The sequence below is a fragment of the Coturnix japonica genome, chromosome 2 (genome assembly GCF_001577835.2).
Source record: "Coturnix japonica isolate 7356 chromosome 2, Coturnix japonica 2.1, whole genome shotgun sequence".
Classification (NCBI taxonomy): Eukaryota; Metazoa; Chordata; class Aves; order Galliformes; family Phasianidae; genus Coturnix; species Coturnix japonica.
Genome location: NC_029517.1, coordinates 77190052 through 77217337, shown reverse-complemented (window position 1 = coordinate 77217337; position 27286 = coordinate 77190052). Strand labels below are relative to the sequence as shown.

Here is a 27286-nt window from a genome sequence, read left to right as displayed (position 1 = left end):
AAGAAATATTCTAATTAGCTGGTCAGACCAATCTAAATCCTACTCCTGTAAAGAGCCCTTCTTGCTTCTGCATTCCTGCAATTAAAAGAACTGCTCTTCCCATGCCCACCATTCAGTAGGTAGGGAGCTTCCTCCAAACTCTTCACCTTGAGCAGACGTACACAACTGAAGGGTGCTGTAAGAGTGCACCAAGTCCTTCGAGTGCCAGTATCATCGTGAGGGAAGAGATCTGCCTTTCCACATTTTACAGCCTTCTTCAAATATTCTGGCCCTGCCCGCTCCAGCTTTGCTTACAGGAACAACTGCAGTGAAATACCGAGCAGAGAAAATAATCCAAGAACTGGTCCTGGCAAAGAATATATCCAGAAGGAAACTGTGGGCAGCTCCTGGAGTTATTCCATTAGCCCATACTTGCTCCTGCAGCGGCGGATCTGCCCACAGGTCAGTCTGTCACATGAACTGCATGCTCTGCTGGTTGTGGATACTCTAATTATGTTACGGGCATTGACAGCAAAGTGTCATCCTCCCTGCACAATTTGTCCTCTAAGTTTCCCAATGCCTTTATGGAAATAAACGGTGCATACATTATAAGGCAAGTGCCCTTGATCTTTGTTTGCGCATCACCCATCCAGTTCCAGCCAGAACTCCAATTACTGGAGGTGGTCACTCCAGCACTTTACACCTTCAAGTTGTGACCCTGCAAAGCATTTAAATTCAAAGAGAAAAGCACCTAAGTTAATCACTCCAGTAATTTCAGAGGAGCTACGCTCACATCTTACTGAAACAAAACCCTGGTGTCACAGGTTTAGGAGACTGAGTCTTGAGGAAAGAAAAAGGAAAAAAAAGAACCCAGCTCATTTTCATACTTTCAAAATCATCTCAATTTGAGAAATTTCAAGAAAAAAATGTTAAAATGGCTCATTTCCTTCTAGCTCAGGGGATATTACAAATGCTCTGCTGTCCAATTACAAAGACAACATTTCTTGACACTCAGTGTAGGCCAGATCTGTGGAAGCCCATGTAGAATCTAGTAAGAAATCATTTTCCTTCCAAAACCACTCAAAACAAGAAATTAAACTAATTTGTTACAGTTCCAGAATTATTCGTTCACTAACTTGTGAAAATCTTGAGTCAAGCCAAAGAAATATATTCCATTTATTTTGGGGTTGATGTAAAGGTTCAGAGAGCACCCTCCATTATGCAAAATTAAACAATCACATCCTTTGTGTTTTGCCGAGGGTAGGTTCACTTACTACAGAAATTCAACAATAAATAAAATATATAAAAAGGCTTCTAGCCCCAGAATGCAGTCTCCATGGAAAACTATTGAATTCTCTTATATACATACAGAAGCACAAAGTACGGGAAAATATCTAGTAGAACTCAGCTATTAAGATAACTTTTTTCTTTTCTGATCAAATCTAGGCTTTCTCAACAGTTTCTTGACTTGACCGAATGGATTAAAATCTCCAAGTGTTAGCTTCCTATAGAAGCGGAGTCTTTATTGGACTGCAGCATTGGTTTTATACACTTTATTTTTGAGGATCTTTTCTCTACAAATCCCCTAACTGACATGGGAGTAATGAGTACTCATTGGATTGGGTAGTACCCTGTTGAGAAAAGGGAAAGAGAGTAACTTCTAGCACCTTCCACCACCTCTGAGAGCTGCGTTATCAGCAGGCACTTGCACAATGTGCCTGAGCCACAGGCCATGGGCCAGCCCTTCCTTTCACTGTACCTGTGCTAAATAGGACAGAAATGTACTGAGAAGGCTGCACACTGCTCAGTGGGGTCTGAGAAGCAAGGCTATTGCAAGACGTATGAGGAAGATCACACTGCCCAACGACACAATAGATAAAACAAAACTACTGATTCCACCTCATTACTACACCTAGATATTTCTTACATTGGCCACAATATCTACTTTGGACCAGTAACAAAATGTTATGATTAGTTTCAGTCTTTTATCTTCTGCAGCTCAGATCCCAAACCTTTCTTTTGGCCTTATCATCCTTCATTCAGATTCAAGATATCAAAGCACTGACTCATAAACAAATCTGATTTCAGGTTTGCTAAGCCCCATTCCTACAGATTTCTAGAGAAAACAGTCTCCTTGTAGTGAGCAGCTCAGGAAAGGAGATTCACTGCTCCATTACTCAGTCATCTCAAGTCCTCATTCCCCAGATCATATTTAGCCTATGCTCAGCCTAGACAAACCAGTAATCCAGATCACCAAACACAAATTTCTGTGTCTCCATTACCATCCCAAGAATGTCTATATGCATTATTTCTTAATTCCTGCTTTAATGTATTTCACAAAGAGTTACAAAAAGATAACATGTGCAAGAGAACAATATCGCCCATTTGTAGGACATGGGAATACAATGAGAGCATTAGAGTTAAGCCAAGGAACAGTATGGGACATAATACACAGCGGATTTAAAATTCTTAAAGCAGTTCTTAAAGATACAAAAAGAAGGCTTTTAACAAATTGCTAATTTCTCTTGATTATTTAAGTAACATCCTAATGTGACAACAGAGTTTGGAGATCCCTTCAATCTCCAGATCAAAGTCCTGAGTTCAGTAATAATATTGAATATTTTGATAGTTGTTGTGGGGGTTTTGTTCATTTAGCTTTTGTTTATTTGAAAACATGATAATGAAGAAAATATCCTAATCTCAGTCTACTAAGTGTCTTATCATAATCATAAGTATGTTAGAACTGTCATCATGATAGGCTGAAGGGCTTTCTCCCCCTTCCTCTTATATTCCTACTTATCAGGCACAGAACAGCATCCATAAACGCTACGCTTGCTTTATTCCTGCTGGAATCACTTTATTATTTGGACTTTAAAGAAAAGAGATAAAACCTTTGAACTTCATTTATATAGGATGCTCTGAAAGTAATGCCTCCTATTTACTTCCATGGAAACTACAATATATACGAAGAGCACAATAACACTGTTTGCTAGAGAAAATTCTCAGCTATAAATCACTTATTTTCAGCATAGTCATCAGCACCTAGCTGATTCATGCAAAATGAATGTTCTGATTAAGACACTCTTCATTCATTTTGTGGTGTGCAGCTGTGCACAGCCATCCAGAATATGGTTTGTCTTTCATGTCGCTGCCGCCATTGCTGAAATGCACAACCCACCACCTCACTGTGCTAACATCTACTGTTTGGTTTCCATAAAAGATCTGTAAGCATCAATGAACATCAATGGGTGCAATTTTTTTTTTTAATAGATGGAGGAATTCAATCACAAATCTTTGCTTCATTAGCATTTCCATGTCATATGCCATTTGTCAGACTGCTCCTCTGCTGCCATCTGTAACACAGCAACAAAATATAAGGAAATAAGGTTCAAACTATACATCCATACCACCAACATTTGCATTTGACATTGTGGGCCAACAAAATAAAAAAGGAGGCACTACTTTCAAAGCAGTCATATTAAACTAGAATCATTTCATAATCTAAGAAGGAATCAAAGAATATTTCTGGACAGTTCTCCCCAACTCTTTACCATAAAAGCCAGTGTGTTTTTTTGTTTGTTTGTTTGTTGTTTTGTTTCATTGCAGTAGATGCAAGTAAACTTACCTGATATTAATATATGCTGCATGGAGCATATATGCCACAGAAGTTCTGATCTTATTTGAAAAGATCACTTTATTAGAAAATGGTGAGTAGTTCTGGTCAGAAATGGTGGGAAGGGACAACTTGCCTCTGGATGGTTTTAGAAATCAAATTTCTTGCATTGGAACCCTCAACTTCTTCAATACTTATCTCTGTCAGTGTAATACTAAAAAGAAACAATGTACTCTCACCACTTCATTCACAGGAGTCACAAACTTAAACTCTGGCTCCTCCTCAAAACCAGCATTTAGGTTCCAATTATTGTTAAAAATCATGTAAGTAAAATCTTTACTACTGATGAAAACAGCAATTATTTGTGTTGTGCTTTTCCAGATAATATTTATGTTCCATTACTGTAAAAACTGTATTGGGTCACTATTTTGTTAAATCAAGAAACACAGATTGCCATTCAGAATCCCAACCTTCCATATCTTCCCAGATGCTCATTTCTTCATCTTACCTTCTTTTAAAAGAAAAGAAAAACAAATCCCAAAGCAAAACAAGAAGAAAATATGCTGCTATTCACTGCGGAGGGAGAGATATCCACTTGGGTTGATGAGTCAAGTGACACAGAGCCAACAAGGAGAACTATAGTACAATATCTAAATACAGCAAAGTGCAACTTCATCATAACTGCTTTTCCACCTAATAATACAATTCCCAGATTTCTGATTTCTGTTCCTGTCTCAATGGTAAAGAGACTACCTGTGTCATTTTCAGGATTAGGACCCTGACTCAATTTCTCTCAGGGCAATCTCTAACACTAGAAAAATGCTAATAAATTAAATTAAAATAAAATAAAATAAAATAAAATAAAATACCACAACCCAAACCTCAAAGGACTTTAACCTTCAAAAGCCCATTTTGCTAGACAGTAAAGGATCTACAACAAAGTATTATTGCAAGTTGTTATCTTATTTACTATGTTGAATTTAAATACTGTGTGCTTTATTGGATTCCCTTGAGGCTAGAAGTAACTGAGAGAACATAAACCTCTTTCCCTCTAGAACTCCCACATTGAAGTTTAGTCCCACATGGAAATCTAAACAAAATAATAAAAATATGTTAGTTAATTTAAGAAATGAGAAGTGCATCTTAAAGGCCCCTGCTTGGCAATTCAGTCACGCCCTCCCAGGATCTCCCCTGCCTCTCCGGAACAGGTACAGTGCTTTTTAGGGACAACTGGACACTGGAGGAGATGATGGTTCTTCCCACTTAGTGGTGTTACCAAAGTCTAACCAGATGTCACTTAGCAGCAAAACGTCATCTGCAAAATAAAAACGATCTGCCACTATCATTGGTGACTCTGCTGAAGGGGGAAGAATGGTCAATATATAGACCAGGCCCACTACACAGAGAGGTCTGTTGCCTACTGAGAACCTGGGAAAAAGACGTAAGGCAGAAACTTCCTACCCTAGATCGGCCCTCAGATTACTATCCCCTATTGTTGTTTCAGGTGAGCAGTGATGATATAGGAAGAACTTCCCTAAAGACTATGAAAAAGGACTTCAGAGCCTTGGGGCGACAGGTCAAGGGTTCAGGAGCACAAGTTGTGTTCTCCTCTATCCCTCCAGTTATAGGGAATGATGAGGGACTAAATATGATGGGCCAACGGATTAATACCTGGCTCTGAGCCTGGTGTGCCCAGCAGGGGTTTGGGTTTTTTGACCTCTGCTCTGTTTGCATGAGACCAGGCCTGCTGGCAACCAATAGGAGTAGCTTCTCCCACTGTTGGAAAGGGGTCTATAAATAGGTAATAAATCAGTAATAAATAGGAGGAGCTGGAGGCCACTGTGTAGACAGAAAGTTATGATATAGTCATATAGTCACCATCATGGAAAAATGGTGGAATGACTTGCACGGCTGGAGCGCTGTGATGGATGGCTACCGACTTTTCAAAAGAGGTAAGCAAGGCAGGAAGGGTGGTGGTATAGCCTTCTATGATAAGAAAGAATGTGAATGCATGGAAATTAATGACAGTGATGATAGGGTTGAGAGCTTATGGGTCAGAATGAAAGTGAAGTCCAATAAGACTGGGAGGGAGGAGTTTACTGTGGAAGACTGCTACAAGCCACCCAACCAGGATGAAGAGGTGGACAAGACACTGTACAGACAGTTGATTGAGGTCTCAGGTCTCTCCTCCTTGTTCCTGTGGGGGACTTCAACTTCCCAGACATCTGCTGGATTTATAATACAGCAGATAGGGAACAGTCCCAGTGGTTCCTAGTGCGCGTGGGAGATAACTTCCTGATGCAGCTGCTGAAGGAGACAATAAGGGGAAGCAAAATTCTGGACCAACAAGTTATTTTAAAGGTGCAGGAGTTGACCATCCCCACAGAAGATGAGACGATGGGCAAGGAGGCCAGTCTTGCTGAACAGAGACCTTTGGCTGGAGCTCAAGGGCAAAAGCAAAGATTACGGACTTTGGAAGAGCAGGCAAGCAACTAATGATAATTATAAGTACATAGTGAAGCTGTGCAGGGAGAAAATTAGAAAAGCCAAAGCCCAGCTAGAACTGGTCTTTTGCCTTAGTGGCCAAGTCAACAATAAATATTTCTATAAATACATCAAGAGCAAGAGGAGGGCTAGGGAGAATCTCCATTTCTTGCTGGGCACTGAGGGCAACATGGTGACCAAGGATCAGAATAAGGCTGAGATACATAATGCCTTCTTTGCCTCAGTTTTTAATAGTAAGACTTGTTACTCCCTGGGAACACAGCCCCCTGCACTAGTAGGTAGGGACAGTGAACAGAATAGGTCTTGCATAATCGACGATGAGATGGTTTTGGACCTGCTCTAAAAGCTGGAATCTCACAAGTCCATGGGGCTGGATGGATTGCATCCTAGAGTGCTGAGGAAGCTGTTGGATGTGGTGGCCAAGCCACCCTCCAACATCCTTGGAAAGTCCTGGCTAACTGGGGTTGTCTCAGTGAGCTGGGGACTGGGAAATGTGATGCCCATCTTCAAAAAGGGCCTGAAAGATGATCCTGGTAGCTACAGACCTATCAGCCTAACAGGTTTACGAATGGGAGATCCTGTTTGACAAACCTGATTTCATTCTATGACAAGGTGACCTGCTTAGTGGATTATGGTAAGGCTGTCGATGTGGTCTACCTGGACTTCAAAAAGGCCTTTGACACTGTCCCTAACATCCTCGTGGAGAAGCTGGCTGACCACAGTTTGAATGGGCATACACTGTCCTGGGTAAAACACTGGCTGGATGGCAGGGCTCAAAGGGCTGTGGTCAATAGAATTAAATCCAGCTGGCAGCCAGTCGTGAGTGCCCCGAGGCTTGGTACTGGGGCTGCTTATATTAAATATCTTTATTAATGATCTTGATGAGGGGATTGAGCACACCCTCTGTAAGATTGGAAAAAACACAGAGTTGGGAGGGAACATTGCTACGCCAGAAGCAATAAAGGTACCACAGAAGGACCTGGATAGAGTGGATTGACAGGCCGAGGTAAATAGTATGAGTTTCAATAGGGCCAACTGTCAGGTCCAGCAGTTTGGTCACAACAATCCCATTCAAGTTCTAATTCATTAGCCTGCCTCACCAAAAACTTTTCTGTTTGTCTTTTCAGACAATTTCCTTCAAAGCAAAGCCATATTATGAAATTATTGATTTCAAGTTACAACCTTGGTAACAATATTAACAAAGATGCAAATTATTCAGGTGGGCAAGGGAGACAGTTATCTTTGTAAAAGACCTGATTACATGGACTGATGCATTTTAATACCACGTTACCACGGGCTCTGCAAGAATTAAAACAGTTTAGAATAAATGTCACAATCATTCAGAATAAATACCAAAAAAGACTGAGCTACCTACCTGTACAATTAGTTTCTGTTCCATAACTAAACTAAACAACAAAAAGATGGAAGACGGAAATTTCTAAACCATGATGTTCGGGATTTAGGGAGCTAAAAACCATTTTCCTCTAGTTCTATGGTGAAAATTCAGGGATGTTAGCTCAGTGAAGGAAGTGAAGTGCATAACCTGCCATCCAGCTTTTTTATGATTCCTCTAGGGCAAATCACCAATACGTTTCCAGCATCTGGTTGTAAAATTGGCAAATCTGGATTACAATGTTAAATTTCACACTGCAGTTTTGTGTTCTCCCATGCATTTTCTTCAGGGATTTATTTAATCCCTCAGCCTCTTTGGGAAAATGCAGATATACACCAGGAGCAAGGAATTATGATGATATGGCTGCCTGTGAATATGTATTAAAAAAAGGGCTGCATTCAGAGTATGAAATAACACACAGAAGAAAGGCAAAGCAGTGAGCATTTCATTTCTTCTCAAAACTGTTATGGTATGCAGAATGTCACACTAAATTTCCAGAACACCAATTGAAGATTCACTTGCACAGGTTTGAAGAAACTGGTCATCAGCCAAGTTATGAAGCAGAAATAACACAGACAACATACTGCACATGAGCAATCATCATAAATGGCATGTAATAGAAAAAGTAGTAAAGTCCCTATAGTAAGACTTGGTTCCAATTCAACTCCCACCAATTTCTGTTCTTTCACTGATAGTTTCGTGCAGGGCAAAAAATATCCGAAAACTTTTACACGATTCCGCTTCAGGAATTTAAAAAAAAAAAAAAAAAAGAAAAAAAACAACCAACACAGGATCATTCCATCCACTTCAACTGTACCACACTCAGAGGCAGCACAGGACAGGCTGTTTGATCTTCCACGTCCAGATCCAATTCCATGAGTGAAAAATCCAAACAGTTCAACTCTCAACAAAACTACACATTTCTACTTCTATTTTCCCTTTGCTGAGTAAGGAACTTGGGCAAGCATTTGTTTCCTTCACAAACCCTACTTGAGCAGTTGCCACCTTGTGATGTACTGCATACAAAAGCACTACAGTGCGGTTTTGGAAACAGTAATTTTTAAAGTTCCTTTCACCCACTCACCACAATGAAAGAGCTAGAAGGCTAACAGCTGAATGTTCCCACTGCTTTCCATTTTCTACCCCTCGGTGTTATTCTACCCAGATGAATGCATTTAGTCTTTTGGAAAGGCCACATCTGCATACTCAGTTAACACACCAGCTTTGCAATTGCATTTCATTTCTGTAACCTGAGCAGTATTTTTACGTATTCTGCAACACACAGGCAGAACAGACACTTTGGTTAATATTAATAGCTCATTAAATGAAGTATGTAATCTTTACCCAAAACCAAAAGATATTAAAAGAATTTAGCAGCAATCCATTTCTCCTGCAAGTCAATCCTCTAACGATGTATATTATGTTAGTTACTAGTCACTGTAAACTTGTTTTTCTAATTAATATATGAAAAAATTCCATTTAAACTCCAATAAATAATTTACCACGCTCATCCTACTGACTCAAATTGATAAATAATTTGCATGATACATTTTCTCATTAATAAGGAGGATAACTTTCTATTTGGAATTTATATGTATTTTTCTTCTCTTCTCCCTCTTTAAAAGGCCAGTGTCACTTAGAGCCATGCAAGGAGAAGCAATGACTCTCCAGACTGCTCAGATATGTGGAACAGAATATGTTTCCTAAATATTTTTCTCCTGGCTTATGTTTTTAAAACTGGAAATTAAAAAAAAAAAAAAAAAAAAAGCAACCTAGTATAGAGTTATTCAATAATAAAGACAGAAGCATGATGACATGAAATGATTCACAAAAGGTCATACAGAAAACAAAAAAGCTGCAAGTTGGACTGAATTACAGTAGCCAAGTCTACTTCTCATTAATTTTTTGTTGCATTGGTGATGCTCCTTCAAAAGCTACTAGCCACAGAAGAGCTCACCTCTTCCAGCCCAGTGCTCAGCACTCCATGTTAAGAGGACATTTTGATGGAAACTGAGTATGACAAGGAGCTTTTTTTACCAGATGCTTTATTTACTTGAAACGATTTAATTGCTTTGACCTAATCCAGACCTAGCACACAAGACTTAAGATCTGGAGAGCACTGAAAAGGAAAAGAAAACATCAAGGCTTTTTTTGTTGTCCTCCTTTTAATGCTTACACATTTCATAACTGTGTTCAAGTTCAGATCTGTTTTCAAAACCTTGAAGAATAAAAACACTATCAGTTTCACTGGAAGAAGTGTATGGCCGTGAGATATCCTTATGACAACATAAGCGGTCTGAACACTGGGTTAAAAAAGGATTTCTACAATACCTTCCCCTCTGTAAATTTTCCTATGATTTAGTAATGTGGTGTTTAAATAGCTAAAAGAGAAAATTAAATGCACATATCCTTTACACAAGGGATCAGCAATCAAAGATCAGGAAACAGGCAAAAATATTAAGACTGGGAGACATAAAAATGGAAGGGCTCAAATGGAAACATACAACGCTATACAGCAGAGAGATATGATCACTAACAAACACAGGTACCTAATGAAAAAGAGCAAGGCACATATCAACGCAGCATTTTAACCTTAAGAATATAAATTATCATTATTCAAAACTTTTTGCACAAAATGAGCATCTGCCTTCCTTGTTTTATTTAGCAGGCCAAAAATACAGAACAAAAACTTAAGTCTGCAATGCAAGGCACACAAAAATCAGTGAAATTCCTCACATAATCACTGAGTTGTTTTACAGGCCAAAGCACTAGTTTTATGATTCCACTGACACTTCTTTTGAAAAAAGTCCTTGCGATAGAAATAAGTACTGGAACAAGACTATCTGCTTGTGTGCCAAGTAGTAAATTAGAAAGGAAAAAACATTAATAAATAACTAGCCAGATTTCGGGATGATAACTTTGCTCTGATTCTCTTATCAAGAAGGAAGGCTCCATTTCCATTTCATGAATTTTATTTAATCAGTTGAAAGTAAAATATTTTCCTTAGGACACTTCACAATGGCCCATTATGTAATATAACAGAATTCTCATACTAAAAGCAAAACTTTCAAAGCAGCAACAACTTTAATGCCAGAAAAATACTCTTATGCATCCCACTTTACCACCATGTTGCACTGCTACAGAAGAAAGCTTGAGTACTGTCTTACAGATTCATTAGCTTCATCTTTTGCTAATTCACTAACAAAAGCTAAGACGGATCTGCCAGAAAGAAAACAACTCAGTTAAGAGTCGGATATTACTGAAATAGACACACTGCAAAAACAGATAAATAATTTGAAATCAGAAAGTCAGACTTAGACCATACCTAATTTTTAAGACTTTTTTTTATTCCACAGTTTATGAACAGCTCAAAGTTAGATTACTTCCTTGTCTGTTTTTAAGGTCTCATCACACGTGACAGTCCCAACAGCCCCAGGTGCTTCACAATAAAATCAAACAAGCTGTTGAAACTACATTGTACTAGGACTTTTCTGATAAACCTGAGCAGGCTCAACCTCAAATGCATCCTGCTTGATAAAGAAGTTGTGAGAAGTAAAGCAAGTATACCTCATAAGCACAATTTGCAACAAACCACACAGAAGAACCAAACCAAACCAACAAATGAACAAAATGAAACACACACCAAAGATAATGACTGAGCAGAAATAAATTACCAAGCCAAGTACATTTTTCTTTTGAGAACTAAAATATGGCATTAGATAGACCGTTTCCTCATCATAACAGAATAATCACAAAATCACCAAGGTTGGAAAAGACCTACGAGATCATCCAGTCCAACCATCCACTGATCATCAACAGTTCTCACTAAACCATGTCCCTCAACACAACACCAAAACATTCCTTCAACACCTCCAGGGTTGCTGACTCCACCGCCTCCCTGGGCAGTCCATTCCAGTGCCTGACCACTCTTTCAGGGAAGTAATATTTCCTAATGTCCAGCCTGAACCTCCCCTGGCGCAGCTTGAAGTCATTCCCTCTAGTCCTATCACCAATTGCATGAGAGAAGAGGCCGACCCCCAGATCACAACAACCTCCCTTCAGGTAGTTATAGACAGCCTGTCATATATTAGCCTGTTAAGACGAAAATTAAGTTTACAAAACACCATATGTAAAGATATGAAATAAAAGTCTAAGTTGTACTGTAGTTATCAGGAAAGGTTCACTGCATTTCTACAAGTGCTGACACACTGAAATGCCTGCTTAACATATGAACAGATGCATCACCTCTGCTAATTAATACCTCTTGATTTTACACATTCTGACTTATCAGATGGGAAGTATTAAACACATTTAAGCAGCTTTAAGAACTGAATTTACTAGGAAGAGAGAATTTGTAAGCAAACTTACAGTGAGGAGCTCTTTGATGACACATATTCAAAATGGTCACATTTGTGGACTCCCATATTTGAGGTTTATTATAAAGCTTTGCCACTGAGCCTATGCAAACATTCTGGCATTTGATAAAGAACATGCCATTCAAAATAAATCAAGCAGGTAGCAAATTAGGATTAACTGCTAATAAAGGAATGACATTAAAGGAGTTGCTGCATAAAAGAGAATCACTGTGCATTTGATTCTTTAATAAGGCAATGAAACAACAATGTAAGAGGTACAGAAAAAAACAACACACATTCTGTATTTTGTTTATACATCCAGTCCAGACAGGGACATCATTTACTCAAAAACAGTTATTTAAAATTATCTTCCTCCATAATAAAATAGATTGCTGTAATATAACCTGTATACATCATATGATCTCTGAAACCAATAGTAATAACTTCCAATTTTATGGAAACAATTTAAATGAAATTAAGTGCAACCAGTTGTATATGTAAAAACCTTTATTATTGTGATGGCAAGACCTCTACAAAATCCATGCCTTAAATATTGTTTTTAAGGGTTCAAAGAGGACACTGGCTGCAAGGATTATAAACCTAGCTTATAGAACTGCCCCCATAAGATCCATCCCAAACTATGCGCCACCCAAAAGAAATCACATAGATTTATAATAACAAGAAGTAAGCAGAGCTATCAGTTTGACCTGATTAGTGGCTAACCTTCAAATAGTACTAACAAACATTAACAACATCTAGATAGACGTGGTTATTCTAGCACTATTTTTTATACCACCTTTGATTAGACAAAAGCAGTATCATACTTAATGAAGAATAAACAAAAGTACAATAACCTAGCAATACTATTCTAAAAAATGCTGAGTATTTGGCCTGGTCACAGTTTACAAGCACTTCACATTAAGGTCCCTCCACACCACTCAGTGTGGTTCTAGACTGAACATATTTCATCCTAGGCAAAAAGCCATAGGTCATAGAACGGTCTGGGTTGAAAAGGACCACAATGATTATCTAGTTCCAACCCCAAAAAGACTCCGTCCTCAGCAGCTGCCCCATACAGTAACACACAGGGGCCAAAGAAATCTCTGCTTCTTCCTAGGACCACCCTACAGTGCCAGCACAGCCACACCCAGAAAGCAGAGGAAGAAGCTATTCCATGGTAAAACAAGCTACACCTTTGCTGAAAGATTCTTTCCAAAACCACTACTGTGGCCTCTGCAGAATCCACAACTCTGCAGATTAGCATTTGCGCCTGTTTTGTACCTATGCCTGAAGGGTGAGGATTTGGCACTAGATGAAGAAAATATCTTACTTTAACGTACTATCAGTGCATATATAATTATACCGTCGATTAAATTTTCATTTCTTTCATATGTAAATAGAAGTGCATACACTTGAATTTTTCTCTTAAGTTTCCTACAATTTGGTGACTGTGGATTTTTAAATATAGAGAAGCACTTAATAGCAAATCACAGCTCCTCTTAAATAACTGAATTGCAGCTTAACATTCCTCACCATACTGTACCAGCAGAACTTCTAAATAAGCAGCTACCAAAACAAACCAGTGATGGCTGTATTTTTCTAAACCGACAGAGGACTAACAGGCTTACCTCAGATTCATCTGTTGATTCCTCATTAGACCTGGTTTCCTGAAAACAGGGCAAAGAAAAAAAAGAGAAAATTAGCTAAGTCCATACATAACCCTAAATGAGTGAGCAATAGTTCCCCTTTTAAAGTATTTTTAAACCTTTATTAAGAGACAAAAATGAAAGCAACTCAAAGTTCAGTGATTCTCAACATTCCAGAAGTTGTTATCCTTCCCATTCACACCTACATCACGCGCATCTAATCTAGTGCCACACTGACACTCAGTGGCACCAGGTGACTATGAGACTACTGTACCCTGCCCAAAAAGGAAGGGTGAAGCATGTCCTCTTTGAAAGCCTTCCTTCCCTCCAGAAGCATTAAGTTTTACAAAGCAATGCCTCATGCCTTGACTTATGAGGCAGAATGGCATTTTCTTATCATCCAGCAACAAGCTCCTGTATTCAACTTAGTACAGTTATTTTAAAACTAAACACCTTCAAGCCATTTTCCACAGAAGTCTGAATGTAGTGACTTTTTCCTTCCTTCATATATCAATGCAATCCGAGTGGCTTTCTCTTGCCTTTGAAGCAACTGTAACTTTAAAGCATCTCTCTGTGGCAAGACAATGAATCTTACTGTTCTACCAAAAAAAAAAATAAAAAATCTACGTTGATTCCTGCTAATCTCTCACCTGTCCACTGGTAAAATCTGCTGATGCAACGCCTCCTCAAAGAAGTCAGCAAAATGAAGATTTACTTAACGCATTTATTGCTATCAATTGCAATAAAAGGTTGCAACTAACACGCTGACAATGAATGTAAGCATTTTAACAACAAAATATGATACAAGCAAAGAACGAGCAAGTGAGAAGGCAGCATTTCAAACCTTATAAAGTAATATTTGGATACTATGATAAATAGGTAGGGAATTTCATCTGAGAAGGGAAAAAAAAAAAAAGAAAAAAAAAAAGAAAAAGAAGAAAATGACAGTTACCAACAGTCTAAGGATAAAGGGAAAGGGAAATAAGTTAATGCACTGATGACCAGTGTCATCTTTAGTTTGCCATGTTTATTTATTTTCCCCATTTATAAAAGCCACTGACTGTCACCTTTAGGCAAAAAGCAAATGCCTGGTCTGCATTACTTGCTGGAAGTTCATTGCTAGTGACCATCGCAACTGATTACAGATACCGGATATGGGAGAGAAGTAAAGCTATGTTTTTCTACTTGAAACTCACTACAAGATGTAACCACGATTGCTGCCACCTTACTACATACAGCCAGGTCCATCTCTAAACCACGTACTCCAGGGGATGGTTATCTAGATAGTCTGTATTTAGGAGTAAAAATAGGAAAATGCAAGTAGAAGGAATATGGAAGTCAAGAAGAGATGAGGAGGGATTAAAACTCAGGTATCCTTTAAGGTTAGGCTTAACTTTCATCACTGTGGCTCAGTCTCCCCACCTGTCCTGAATAGTTACCTTTCAGAAAATAGTAATTTTGTTACATATGAGCACAATCTCTCTGCATTTTAAGTTCTGTAATAACCAAATGATGAGAGAACTAAAATATCAGGATGCAAAACTGGCAGCCTATTGGACAAGCTATAGCACACACAGTCCACTGCAAAATATCACTAGATTAACATAAAATTTGCCTGTTTTCTGAACACTAAGATTTGCATATTCAGCTCCTTTGTACAGAAATACATCAGATACATCATTTTGAAATTATCGTACAATTCATAGTTTTCATCTGAAGGATAATGTGCTTGGGAAAAAAAAAAAAAGAAAAAAGAAAAAAAGAAAAAAAAGAATCTGCCTGTTTTCTCTAAATAAGCATTTAGAACAAGTGACATTTTTGCTTCTACACAGGATATTTTAGTGCAGTTACACCACTTACATTTTTCCCCTTGCTTTTTGTTTTGGTTACTGAGAAAAACAAGAGGTAGTGAAACAAAAGCGACAAGAATTCTCAGAGGGAGCTCACTAAGTAACACCACACAGAATGGCTCACACAGGTGCACAGCAAAGTTACGGCTTACTTGCTGTTGATCCTTACATCCATTTTGTCACTCAAAACAATAAAGATTGCACTAAATTGCAAGTTGTTATGTGAAAGGCCATCCTTGGAAAATAATGCCCTACAGAACCATGATGCACTATAAGTTGATTCAAATAAACTATGTGAACCATGAGAATACCAACCTATGCTGCTAACGCTGCTGTATTAGCAATCCACTGCAATTGCTGCTGCAAAATTTCATAAACAGGACAGAAATTCAGACAAGTGTTTTATATTCTTTCTGATTAACTAAAGAAAATATCACTGAATAATTCAAAAGGAGTCTTGGCTTGGGAAACAAATGCAGAAACTGTATTTGTTCCCTGACAACAGTTATGCTGAAGGTATTTAAAATCAACTTGTACCAACTAACTCACTTGCTAGAAACTTGCTGAGAGAAGCCTTTTTCCACAGAAATCTCCTACCAGCACAGGCAAACTGGGGTTCTGTCAGGTTGCTTCTCCCTTTCACTGACTCACAAAACAAGAGGATTGTACCCCACTTCTAACTGTGGAAATTCCTCAGCAGGGAATCAGAAGATGATCAGAGTCTCAAATCATGTAGAAATGACTGCCATTAGTAGGTCTCAGACTCTAGGGTAAAATCGGAAGTACGCTTCAGACAGATAGCAAATGCTGTTGCTCAAACAGCCTAAGAATAGAGAAAGAGAAAATAGATGAGGAAGTCACAGAAATGCAAAGTAATCTCTGATCATTACAGTCTCACATTCTGTAGATCCAATATGAATTTTCAATAGATTTTTAACTTGGCTTTCTAATACAGTGGATACAAGGTTTACAAAACCAGATGTTTAATCGTATTACTTAAACCTGCTGGGAAAGGAAAATTGTGAAACCTGGATTTCAAAGGAACTGCATGACTCCATTCACAACATACACATTCCTTTCAGTCAAGCTGTACAAACACTGTACAGAAAATAAACAGAAGAGAGTGTGGTACCTTTAATTATGTCACGATTATGAAAACCACAAACTGTTTTAATCTCTTACTTTATTAAAAAAGGTAAGAAAATTTATCAGGATTGGTTTTAACCTAAGGGCTTTCTGAAGAGTTATTACAGTTAAAAGTTTACCAAATTAGACAAATAAGCCTCCCAGCAAAAGAATCCACCCTCTCATAACAAAATCTCTGGAAGCTTCATTTCCAGCTTTAATTTTATTGTTTTCTTGGGAGTGAGTTTGAAAAGGGAGTGCTTTACAGAAGACAGTCCCACCAGAGAACCTCAGGTCACAAGCACTAAAAGGCTGCACCAATCCTCAGGAGACTCCACTACTGAGATGAATTCACATCCCCTGCACCACTCACCACAGGTGAGCTTCTCATCCATCCCAGAGAGGCCCTTCCCTTCCTTCAGCCCTTTAATCTCTCCCCTACAAGGGTGCCAGCTGCATTTCAATCACCCGACCTCAGCTGCTATGGGTTCCATATCAGATGTCACCTAAACCCAGCACCCCCCGCTACCGGCTGTCTACTTTCAGACACACGCAGCTAACGAGGCGGGGGTAACTGGAGGTTCCGTTTACTTCCTCTATCTCCTTTCCTCCAGCTCAGCGAGGCTCCAAGCGCTGTTGCCGACACGCCGCCGGCCCGCGCAGCCCCGCCGCCAGGGCTGCCTCCCCCCCCGCCTTTCACGCTCGCCGTGCCCTGCGCTTCCAGTGGCCTCCCCGCTCCCCGTCCAACTCCTCGCCCATCGGCGGGACAGTGCCCTTACGGCCCATCTCGGCCTCTACCTTCTCCGCAGCTTCCGCCATGGCGCGGCCAGCTAGCCGTCATGTGAGGGCAAGGAGGCGGAGGGCGGAGGCAGCTGGGAAATGTAGTTTGTGTGGTGGCTGGCTCGTCTGTCCTTTGTAACTCGCTCTTCCTAATTGGATCTGCCTGTCTGTGAGGATGAGGCCCATTAACGAGCGCTCACCGGAACAGCATTTGGGCTGCTGTGACAGGAAGACCTTACAAAGCCTACATTTCTTTCTACAGTTCTACGTGCTTACCCTCACTAACTATCAGTGCCCATAATATATAAATAATAATATAAATAATGCTTAGCAACTTGGGCTGTTAGGCTGAAAACAGATGATTGTAAGGTCATAGAGTAGAAGTTAAATGCAGATAGTATTAATGTGACAACAACCTGTTCCAGTACCTCACCACCCTCTGAATAAAAAAAATAAATAAATAAAATAAAAAATTATTCCTAACATTTCATAATGGCAGGCTGCGATTAGATCTCTCCAAAGCCTTATTTTATCCAAGCTGAGCAAGCCCAACTCCCTCAATATTTATTTCTCCATAGTAGAGGTACTTCAGCACTTTGATCATCTTCCTGGCTCTCCTCCAGGCCCATTCCAACAGTTCCACTTCTTTCCTGTACTGATGATCCCCAGGCTTAGACACAGAACTCCAGATGGGGCCTCACAAGGGCAGAGTGGAAGGAGACAATCACCTCTCTCTCCCTGCTGGCCATCTCTCTTCTGATGCAGCCCAGCATACTATTAGCATTTTGCTCATGTCCAACTTTTCATCCATCGGGACTCTGTGTGGCTGCTCTCAATTGAATTCTTCTGCCAGTCTGTGCTTCTATCTGGGATTGCCTTGACTCAGGTGCAACACCTTGCACTTGGCCTTGTTAAGCTTTATTAGGCTCTTGTGTGCACACTTTTTGAGCCTGTTCAGGTCCCTCCAGATGGCATCCCTTCCTTCTGTTGCATCAACTTCAAGCTTGGTGTCATCAGCAAACTTGCTGAGAGTAAGATGTTAAGCTGCTGTTGTACAAGATATTGTTAAGACCTCAGCTGGGATAAAGTGTAAATTTCAAACCACCTTTGTTCAGAAAAAGTTGAATCCAAATCTAGTGAGTGTCAGTGGTGGTTGGACTGGCAGGTGGTTTGAGTTTGACGATCACGAATGTCCCTTCCAGTCTAAACCATTCAGTGATTCTATGAAAGGGAGCAAAAGACAACTGGAAGGATCACAGAAGTTTCAGGGTCTGTTCTGCTGGCTTTTTCAGTCTAGAAATAAAATGGAGCTGAAGAGGGAAAAGTGCTACTGAAGTGAAAGGTATGAGAGGAAATAGGTTCCACCATTCTCAGTGCATTTAGGCTAGAAATGAGAAGTAGGTTCTTGTGTATTGGTCCTCTGAAGAATCTCGCTGGCAAGAAATGTAACTGATTACAAGAGTCATAATAAACTTCTGTAAGAGACTGCAAGAGCTGTTTGTTGATAGCTCTGTAGCTTACTCAAAAAAATTGTTCCGGTCTTGTTCTGAGCTCCTTCAGTCTTAGTCCTGATGAAACAAGGAAAAAAATACCATTGCTGTCAATGGAGTCAGGATGTGTCCTGTATATCATCCGGTACTTGAAGACTGTATATGTAGTGAAAGGAAAGTTTGCCTGCTATCTTGTTTGGTTCTTTTTCTTGTGCTCCACATTTAGGAAAAGAAATGATTAGGAGTTTGGAACTTTGGTTCTGTTTTTTTTTTTTTTCCTTTTTGTTTTCTTAAACAGAGATATTTTGTGATGTATTTTAAACTGGAATGAGCTTTAATAACTGACTTTAAAAATGCCAAGAAAAAATAAAGTGTAAAGGAAAGGATGGCAGATCTTGTAAACTTGGCTATTATAACATATAACAAGGCACATTTGTTACAAACGGAGCAGTTGAAGAACAGCTGTTCCTGTTTTCACTGCAATAGAGTAAGTGGTATAAACAATGTGATTTACATACAGCATATTACTTATGCCTGACAGAAATGTGCAAATGTGTTGGTTTGGTGTTTTGTTTTGTTTTTTTTATTCTTCCTTAGTCTTAAGGTATGAATTCAATCCACCATGATTATGGGGTTTTATTGTGTCAGGGAAATTTAACATGTGAGAATTTGATTCTGCCACCTCTCCCACACCCCATCTTCCAAAAGTGCTGACAGCCATCACATTGCAGTGACAACAGTGGGTCTGAACGTTTTTCAGCACCTTATATGTAGCATTCAGCATCTTTTGTCCTAAGAACATCCAAGTCAACCTTTGGAGAGAAGTTGAGGTGTAGTTTAGCATGGGTGGACTTCATAAGTTCACTTCCTGCCTAGGGGAAATAAATGTTCAACCCTAACCATAAAAGGTGCTCTATCTGCCAGCATGTGGATCTGGAGTTTTGGTGGAGTTACTTGTACACGTGAGAGATGTTTGAGATCCCGGCTTAGCACCTAACTTTAAAGATTAGGAAGAGCATCTTTGCTCAGATTCTTCTCAAGTGATAGTCTAGCTTTAACTTGATTCACCTAAAGTAGTACTTTCCCTAAGTCTTTGTAGGTGAAGATTTCAGACGTACCATGATGATTTTCATGTTTGTAGTGCCTAGTTTAATTCCAAGTTGACAGGAATTCCTCAGAACAATTACAAAAGGGTACTGAAATTCCCATCAACTTTCTAAAATTCGAGTCTGTCAGTGTATTTTTATTTACCTTTTGCCAAAGAAATTGGAATTATCATTGAAACATGGACCTTGACCATCATTCAGATTCTAAATACTGGCTAGAATTTTTCTCTCTTGCTTTTAACACACTTTCTACCTGACTACTGTGAAACCTAGCAAGTAACAAGTATCCATGCCATTTGGTAGAGATTATTGTATTTCAGGCTCCAAGAGCTCTCAGTTGCTCTCAAGTAGGACTGATTCATTCAACAAAATATTCAGCTGGGTTATCTCTCTCCACTTTCACCACTTCTTATTCAGTAAAAAAAAGGAGAAAAAAAAAAAAAAAAAAAAAAAAGACGGTTTTGTCTGTAATTTAATAGCATTTAAAAACACTCTGCTGGATAAAACATAGCTAATATTGTTGTCAGAACAATAGAAGTTCAAAGGTTTTCCTCTTACAGTTTGTTTGTAGACAGAAAATTGCAAAGGCTTTTCTTTTTTTCACTTGCTATCAAAGAATTATTTCTTTGAAGCTACTTTCAATTTGTACCATAGCTTCCCCTTGTACTTTAAAAAATGATACTATTTCACCTTCTAGCATTATAAGGTTTTGCAAATGTTTGCTTTCTTCTTTTTTTTGTCCCCTTCTAAAAACTTTTATGAAATTTCCTCCTGAGATAAGTAACAGATGCTGACTATAAACGCTCTTTTAATTATAAATCAAAGAATCATGTGAATATATTTTAGTGTCTTGAAAGTAGGCAAATTGTGCTCATAAAATCGTGCTCTTATGCAGCTCTTCATAGCATTAGTCATTAACAAAGATAAATAAGTACTTTTTGTTAAAAATAGGAGTACAATACGAACATCATAGTGACTGTCTTCTTTAATTGGATCTAAAGATTACCTCATGTGGTTAACTATATCATCAAAAAGGCAAAGAGAGAAAAGAAAGCACACAGTATTGCTATGTCCCACCACTGTGGCAAATTAACTAAATATAAATAGTTTTCTGTTTTTTGTTTGTTTGTTTGTTTTTTAAGAAAGAGTGATAAGGATATCACAAACTTTGCTACAAATTCCTTTAAAAAGTTGATCCCTGTTCCCAAACACTTGACACTTTTCAAAATTACAGTGAATTATTTTCAAATCTTTTAGAAATAGCATTTTACTTGATCTTTTCTTCCTTCCTCCAATCCTCTCTCCCTGTTGTGTTTCTTTTGCTTCCTTTTTCCCTCTCGACTCTCAGGCAGTGTTTATTGAGTGATACCTTCTTGTGCCGGGTAGGGCACACAAAGAAGATGAAAAAGTATGAAGAACAGTGAACAAGGAAAAAGCCAGTACAATTACCCATTTGTTAAAGATGAAAAAGAGGTATATGTTAAGAGAGAGGTAGTAAGGGACCCTCTTAAAAATCATATAGTTAAAAATTGTAAGGGTCCAGTAAAGAAGGAGCATGTCTGAAATTGAAAAATGATTATATTACAAGAAAATTTCATAGATCTGTGGATTATGAAGCCAGAGAAAAATAGCACTGTGATTTAATCTGAACTCTTCTCTAACATGGGCCATGAAATTTACCTGAATTAATTCCTCTCTTTGTGCCAGTTTTTTAAAAGGAAAGCATATCCTTGACATAATGTTTCCAATTATATAGATCTTACTGCATTTCTGATAAGTAATTTCAAGGACAGCTATACTCACTGCTAGAAAAATAAAGAATGTGAAATAATGTCTTCCCAGGTCACAGCCGTGGTCCACCTGGCCTAGCACTTAGTCTTTTATAGTGGCACTCAGAGATGCAGTTTTCAGGAGCACACTTAAGCCTAACTGCTGAGCTACACACCCCGTGTTTTTCCCCAGCATGCCACTAGGGATACTAGATTGTCCATCCTTTAATACTCCTGCTAATGAACCCACCACTCATCAATTTGTCTCTTGTGGATGTGCTGATATTGCTTGCCACTCCTGAGGCAAAGATGCCCAGAAATTCTCTGCTTACTGTTAAAGAAGTTGGTGGGCTTTTGGTGTTTTTTTTCTTTCCATTTTTAATTGCTCTACTACAGATCTCCTGTCAATTTTGGTCAGTGCCCCTTTGTTCTAATTCTGCAGGACATAATGATTTTCTATTTTCACTACTTACATTTAAATTTGTCTAATATCAACTTTGACCCACTCCATTGTGACCACTACTGCATCACTCACCAGCAACTTTCAAAAGTTCACTGTTATCAGCCTTCCATTCCCCACATAAGTACTCAAACCCTAATTCAAAATAGCTGGAATGGAATGGAGTGGAATGGAAAGTCCACCGAGTCTTTCATAAAAGATATTTTACATCCTGCAAATCATTTTTGTGACTGTTGTCTGCTCTATTGCCATCTTTCTTGCTTTGTCCTGACTTGAATATAATTGTATTAATGTTATACTAATGCAAGAAATTCACCTTTTTTGCAATTATTTTATTATTATGAATACCATTCATTCTCATCAGAATCATACCATAACTATCTGTCATTCAGTCTTTTAAATTCATTCTCCTTCCCAATCGAATTGAAGCACTACTTGTATTTAATTCCTATAGTGCAGACTTTTTTTTTTTCTCCTTCCCATAATATGTATTTTATGATTCCAAACTTTTAATTTACAGTTATGGCCATTACTTTCTTCTTTTTGAAACGAAGCATAGAAATGAAACTATAGTATAAAATTATAATGGATGCTTTTATGCTTCCTCAAGAAGAGTTTTTTGGGATTCTTTTATGTCTTGTTTTGGAGTCCTGTGTGTTCTTTTTCACATTTCTGATTTATATGTTCCTTCTAGCTGCTTATTCACTGGTTTCATCTTTTAATAGCAGCATTTGTGTTTGTTTCCAATGAGGGCCAAACACAAATATAGTATGAGTCATGAGCATTTTCATCAAAGAAAACACTCAGACTAGTCAAATTTGAAAATCATGTGTAACACTTGTAAGAATTTTAATAGCAAATAGTATTATTTGGTACAAGAATCTTAAGAAGTAGCTTAAAATTTAATCCCAATGTTCATATCTAGGTTATGTTCATTTTAAGAAATTGGACTACTTTCCAGTTTGCAAGAACTGCTGTCCATCTTTACAAGTGAGACCAATCTGTAAAAGAAAATCCAGGATCCCAATTCCAAAAACTTCTGTCTGGGTTACAATAATGTTAACAATGCATTTGTGACTTTAACTGAACTATTAATCACATTTAGTATGATCAACCATTTGTCATCTATTTTATGTGCCATATGGAAATCCTTAGTATTACTGAATTAATGAGACATTTTTTGTTTATATTCCTGTTTCAGGTTTCACTAGCAAGAGAATCCTGGTTCCCAAGGTGACTGGTGTAGATTAGCTTGAGTTCATTGCTTTTTCATGAGTTTTTGTGAATTTTAAGTACCTATTTAAGTTTTATTAAATAAGTATAATTTATAATAATAAATAATTAAGTACCTATTAAGTTTAAAGTTTTTGAGTTCTTTTATAGGTCTTCCTATAGGTCTTTCCACCTGAAACAAAAGTGGTATCTTTTTTGATCTTCTTGTGGATTTTTGATTTCAAGATGTAAAAACCACTTATTGTATACGCTTTCAAAATAACTCTCTCCCTCTACACATGCACACGCAATTGCCCCTATAAAGTAATATCTTCAGAAGCAGATTCTTATCTCCATTACCTGCGAAACTGATATAATTTTATTTGTTGATTTCAATACAAAAATATTTAGACCAACTTTTTCTGCTTTTGTAAATCTCACTATTGTTCTTCTGAAAATTAATGTGTAATAAATAAATACTTTAAATATTGGCATCTAAAGTTTTGATACAGAAAATTCCACTTCCCTTGTAGCTGTGTTTTATCTTAACTTGGAATCCGAGGGGTCAAATCACCCAAGCCTGGTAAGATTCTCTCCTATTCCGTTTCTTCACAAGTGTTATTTCTGATAATTATTTTTCCTTACTTCTTCTGATATGCACTGTTATTGAAGGTTTTAATGGAGTCAGTGTTAAATAGATCACTGGAAAATCTATTCTGTATTTACAGGGAAAAACACTTTTCTTCTTCTTCTTCTTGACATGTACTTAACCTCAAGGAAAAATACTTAGCTTTCCACTTATTTAAATAGTGTATATAATGTACAGGAAATGATTGATGAGGTTATCAGAGTTCCTACCCCAGGAATACTATATGCTTTCTGTGCATAATATTCTGGTTATAGCCATTACACTAACATTCCAAACTGAATTTTTGACTTTGCTATCTTTGCATATGTATTTTGTAATACTGTTTAACTGAGATCGAGAAAGCAGAAGGAAGAAAAAATAAGAACGTGAAATTGGAGAAGAAACAACTGAATACTTACATTAAGCCACAATTATACTCCTGCCAAGCAGATAACTGCTGTAACTTTCATTTGACAGCTGTGACATAAAACTCTGGTTCCACTAAATTCAATGAGAGTTGTTTTGTTCATCAGAAAGGGGTTAAGGCTTCACTCAAATATTCTATATTGCCTATTAAACTGAGGACTGAAGCTTTCAATAGGTATAAAAAATCAAATGCATATGGCTGATTCACATATTCTAATCATATAAGGCTGCCTTCATCCTCAGTTATGGTAACACAACTTCATAGTCAAATGACATTACTTTGTGGGTAGATTCTGCAGTTTCATTCATGAGAGTTTGATTAACTTTCCTGTGGTGCAAAATGTAAAACTGAATGTCTCCCCTGCCTGAGCATCCCCATGAGCTCCAAGAAGCATCTGCTGCACCTCTGACTGGAACTCCCACCACACCAAGGTACTGCCTGCAGAGATGAATAACGTATCCACACTGACAGAGTAAGCCCTAGGTTGTCTCAGTGACCTCCTCTTTCCAGCTGTGTACAGCATTTACACAAGTCATAATCTACATTTCAGGCCCTTTTTATGCTGATAGGAAACTAAATTTAAAAAAAAAAAAAAAAAAAAAAAAAAAAAAAAAAAAAGCATCAGCATAACTGAGGATTAGGCCATCAGTTTATTGCTGTTGGGCCTTTTAGTCACACATTCCTACACCCTTGAGACAACACCTCAATTTACTGTAAATACAATCTTTACTATAGATTCTGTTTTCTGGTGCTCTAATCATAACCTAGTTGAAAAAAATCTCTCTTTAAAACAGCTTTTTCTTTCATTACATCTTTAGTTGCTTGTATCAACCTGCTCCTTATGTGCAGCATTTTCCATGAATCCTCTAACATCCCCTAAGGATGAGACCCCACCCCAGAGCTGAATTCACCCTGGGGAAGTCCTTGATTATAAAACAATGTCAGAATCAAAATCCAGGTCCATAAGGTGCAGGGTAGTGCCCGTGAGTGGTGCCTTAGGTAAAATAAGGCTATTTAAGGACCTCATCTTACCTCCTTCTGCTCTGTAATGGAGCAACTTTTTAGTTAAATACACTGTCAGTGAGCTTTCTCTTCATGGAGGAAATGTTGCTAGCTCTGATAATGTATCAGCAGGCTTAAGCTAATACAAATGTAAGCCTGTTCACTATCCAAAGGCTGTGAATTATAAAAATCTGTCAACAGCACACCAACTCCTGCCATGGAAACAGAAGTAAGAAAATATTAACAGTCCTGCTGAAGTCAATGGTCCTACAAAGGAAGTGATTCACCTCCAAAGGGTTTAAAAAATATGAGCATTCCGTAGAAGAAAAGGCCACACAGCTTTTGGAAGAATGCACAGCATTCCTTCAGCATGTGGCTGTGGTATAAAAATGTTAATGAGTCATCTCGACGATGGATGGAGATAAATACAGCTGCCACTGCAATAAGAGGATGATATCCTCCCAAAAAGCAGTTTTTTGAATTGGAAATAAATTGTTTTCATTCTCTTCATTCCTTAGCCTCCAAGAAGGCATTTTGTGGTTAATAATGCTTTTATGACCTGTTGGGTCAGATGCCAAGGGTCTATGCCCACTGCATGCTAAGTGGGCAGAACAGCAGCAGAGCACCTCAGCTTCCCGCTTTGTTTAAGCAGATTTTTAGGACAATGCCAAGAAGCAAACTCTGTTTTATCGGTGCTTGGCTTGCTGTCAGCATGAATAGTGACAAGCCACCAACAACAATTTTTGCCACAATATAGCAGCCAGGCCTACAAATACCTATAGTACTTGAGAACTGTTAAAATCACTTTGCTTCCTGCTGCTCCTACATGGAATAACTTCCCATTCCTTAGGGTGGAAAGTGAGTCAAAGAGCAATGCTAACTCATTTTAAACAATTCAAAAGGAAAATCACTGTCTCCTGATTGCCATCCCTATGCATAGGTGACTGGACAGCTCTTCCTCTCTTGATGGCTTGCCTCAAGTATTGCCTTTTTCCATTAAACAAATATTGATTTTGTTCTGTTGCTTGAAACCAGGGTAGAAATTAACATGGCTCTTTTTGGTTACTTCATTGTATGTGAGTCACTTGGGAATAGTATTTATTAGTTAACTGCTGTTGCTTATCCAATGAGCAGTAGCAGTCATTTCTGCTCCCCCACCCCCCAGTATGTGTTAAACAGCAACTATTAAGAATGCTCCTCTGTGACAAAGTAACAGGCTTCTCCTTTAACTATTTAACGCCCTGCAGATACACCAGTCTCCAACAAATACAACAGATGCAACAGATGATAGGACTTAGAAGAAACAGAACTGGGGCAATCAAAGATCTTGTTGTTTACTTTATGAGCATCTAGTTCCTTCTTATAATCAGCCATTTACATAGTGCTGATGACTATAGCAAGTCACTAATTTTTGAACAAAGGTAGTAGGATGCAGTTTCTGTCTGAAAGAACAGACTTCTAAATCAACACTGGATTTCATATGAATGTCCCTTGATGTAGCAGAGGTTAGTAAGAGATGGTGAAGATCAAAGGGTGATAGGGAAAGATGCAAAGGAGCTGCTGTGGAGAGAGTCAGTAGCAGCAGGCGCAGCATAATGCGTGCTGGAAGTTTCCTAACACGTCTAACAGCAGTCCTGTAGGACTGATATATAGATCTCTATCACATGCTACATAACATGGTACTATGGAGTTTATTCAGATGAAGGTAAACATTACTTGAGCAATAAGGCTATCTATTATTTCCTAGGGCAATAATTGTGAGAAGATGTAATTGAGACAGCAGCAAGGGACAGTCATGGGAACTTCCTGCCCTCCAGTGATTTGTGAATCACTAAAAAATAGAGGAAGAATAATTTCCCGTCATTCTTCTATGCCTCAGTTTCCCCACCAGTAAAATAGAAGTAATGAAATGTACTGATTGTTGTGAAGTATTTTGATATCTAGAG

The 27286-nt window shown here is 38.3% G+C and overlaps 1 protein-coding gene across 3 annotated transcripts in view; it reads right to left on the bottom strand.

Moving 5' to 3' along the window:
• The window catches only part of VPS41 (VPS41 subunit of HOPS complex), a 98190-nt gene extending 80805 nt beyond the window's left edge, over positions 1-17385 (bottom strand). Inside the window, exons 1-2 of one of the 3 annotated variants that reach the window (XM_015854992.2) lie at positions 17265-17385; positions 13474-13512 (exon numbers count right to left, since the gene is read on the bottom strand). In XM_015854992.2, the coding sequence (XP_015710478.1) occupies positions 13474-13512; positions 17265-17285 (60 nt within the window). In that variant the 5' untranslated portion in view covers positions 17286-17385. Of the gene's footprint in view, positions 1-13473; positions 13513-15890; positions 15969-16839; positions 16873-17264 lie in introns of those variants that run through there. The other 2 variants (XM_015854993.1, XM_015854994.1) reach the window with 2 other exon arrangements.
• Between the last annotated feature and the right edge of the window lie 9901 nt (positions 17386-27286).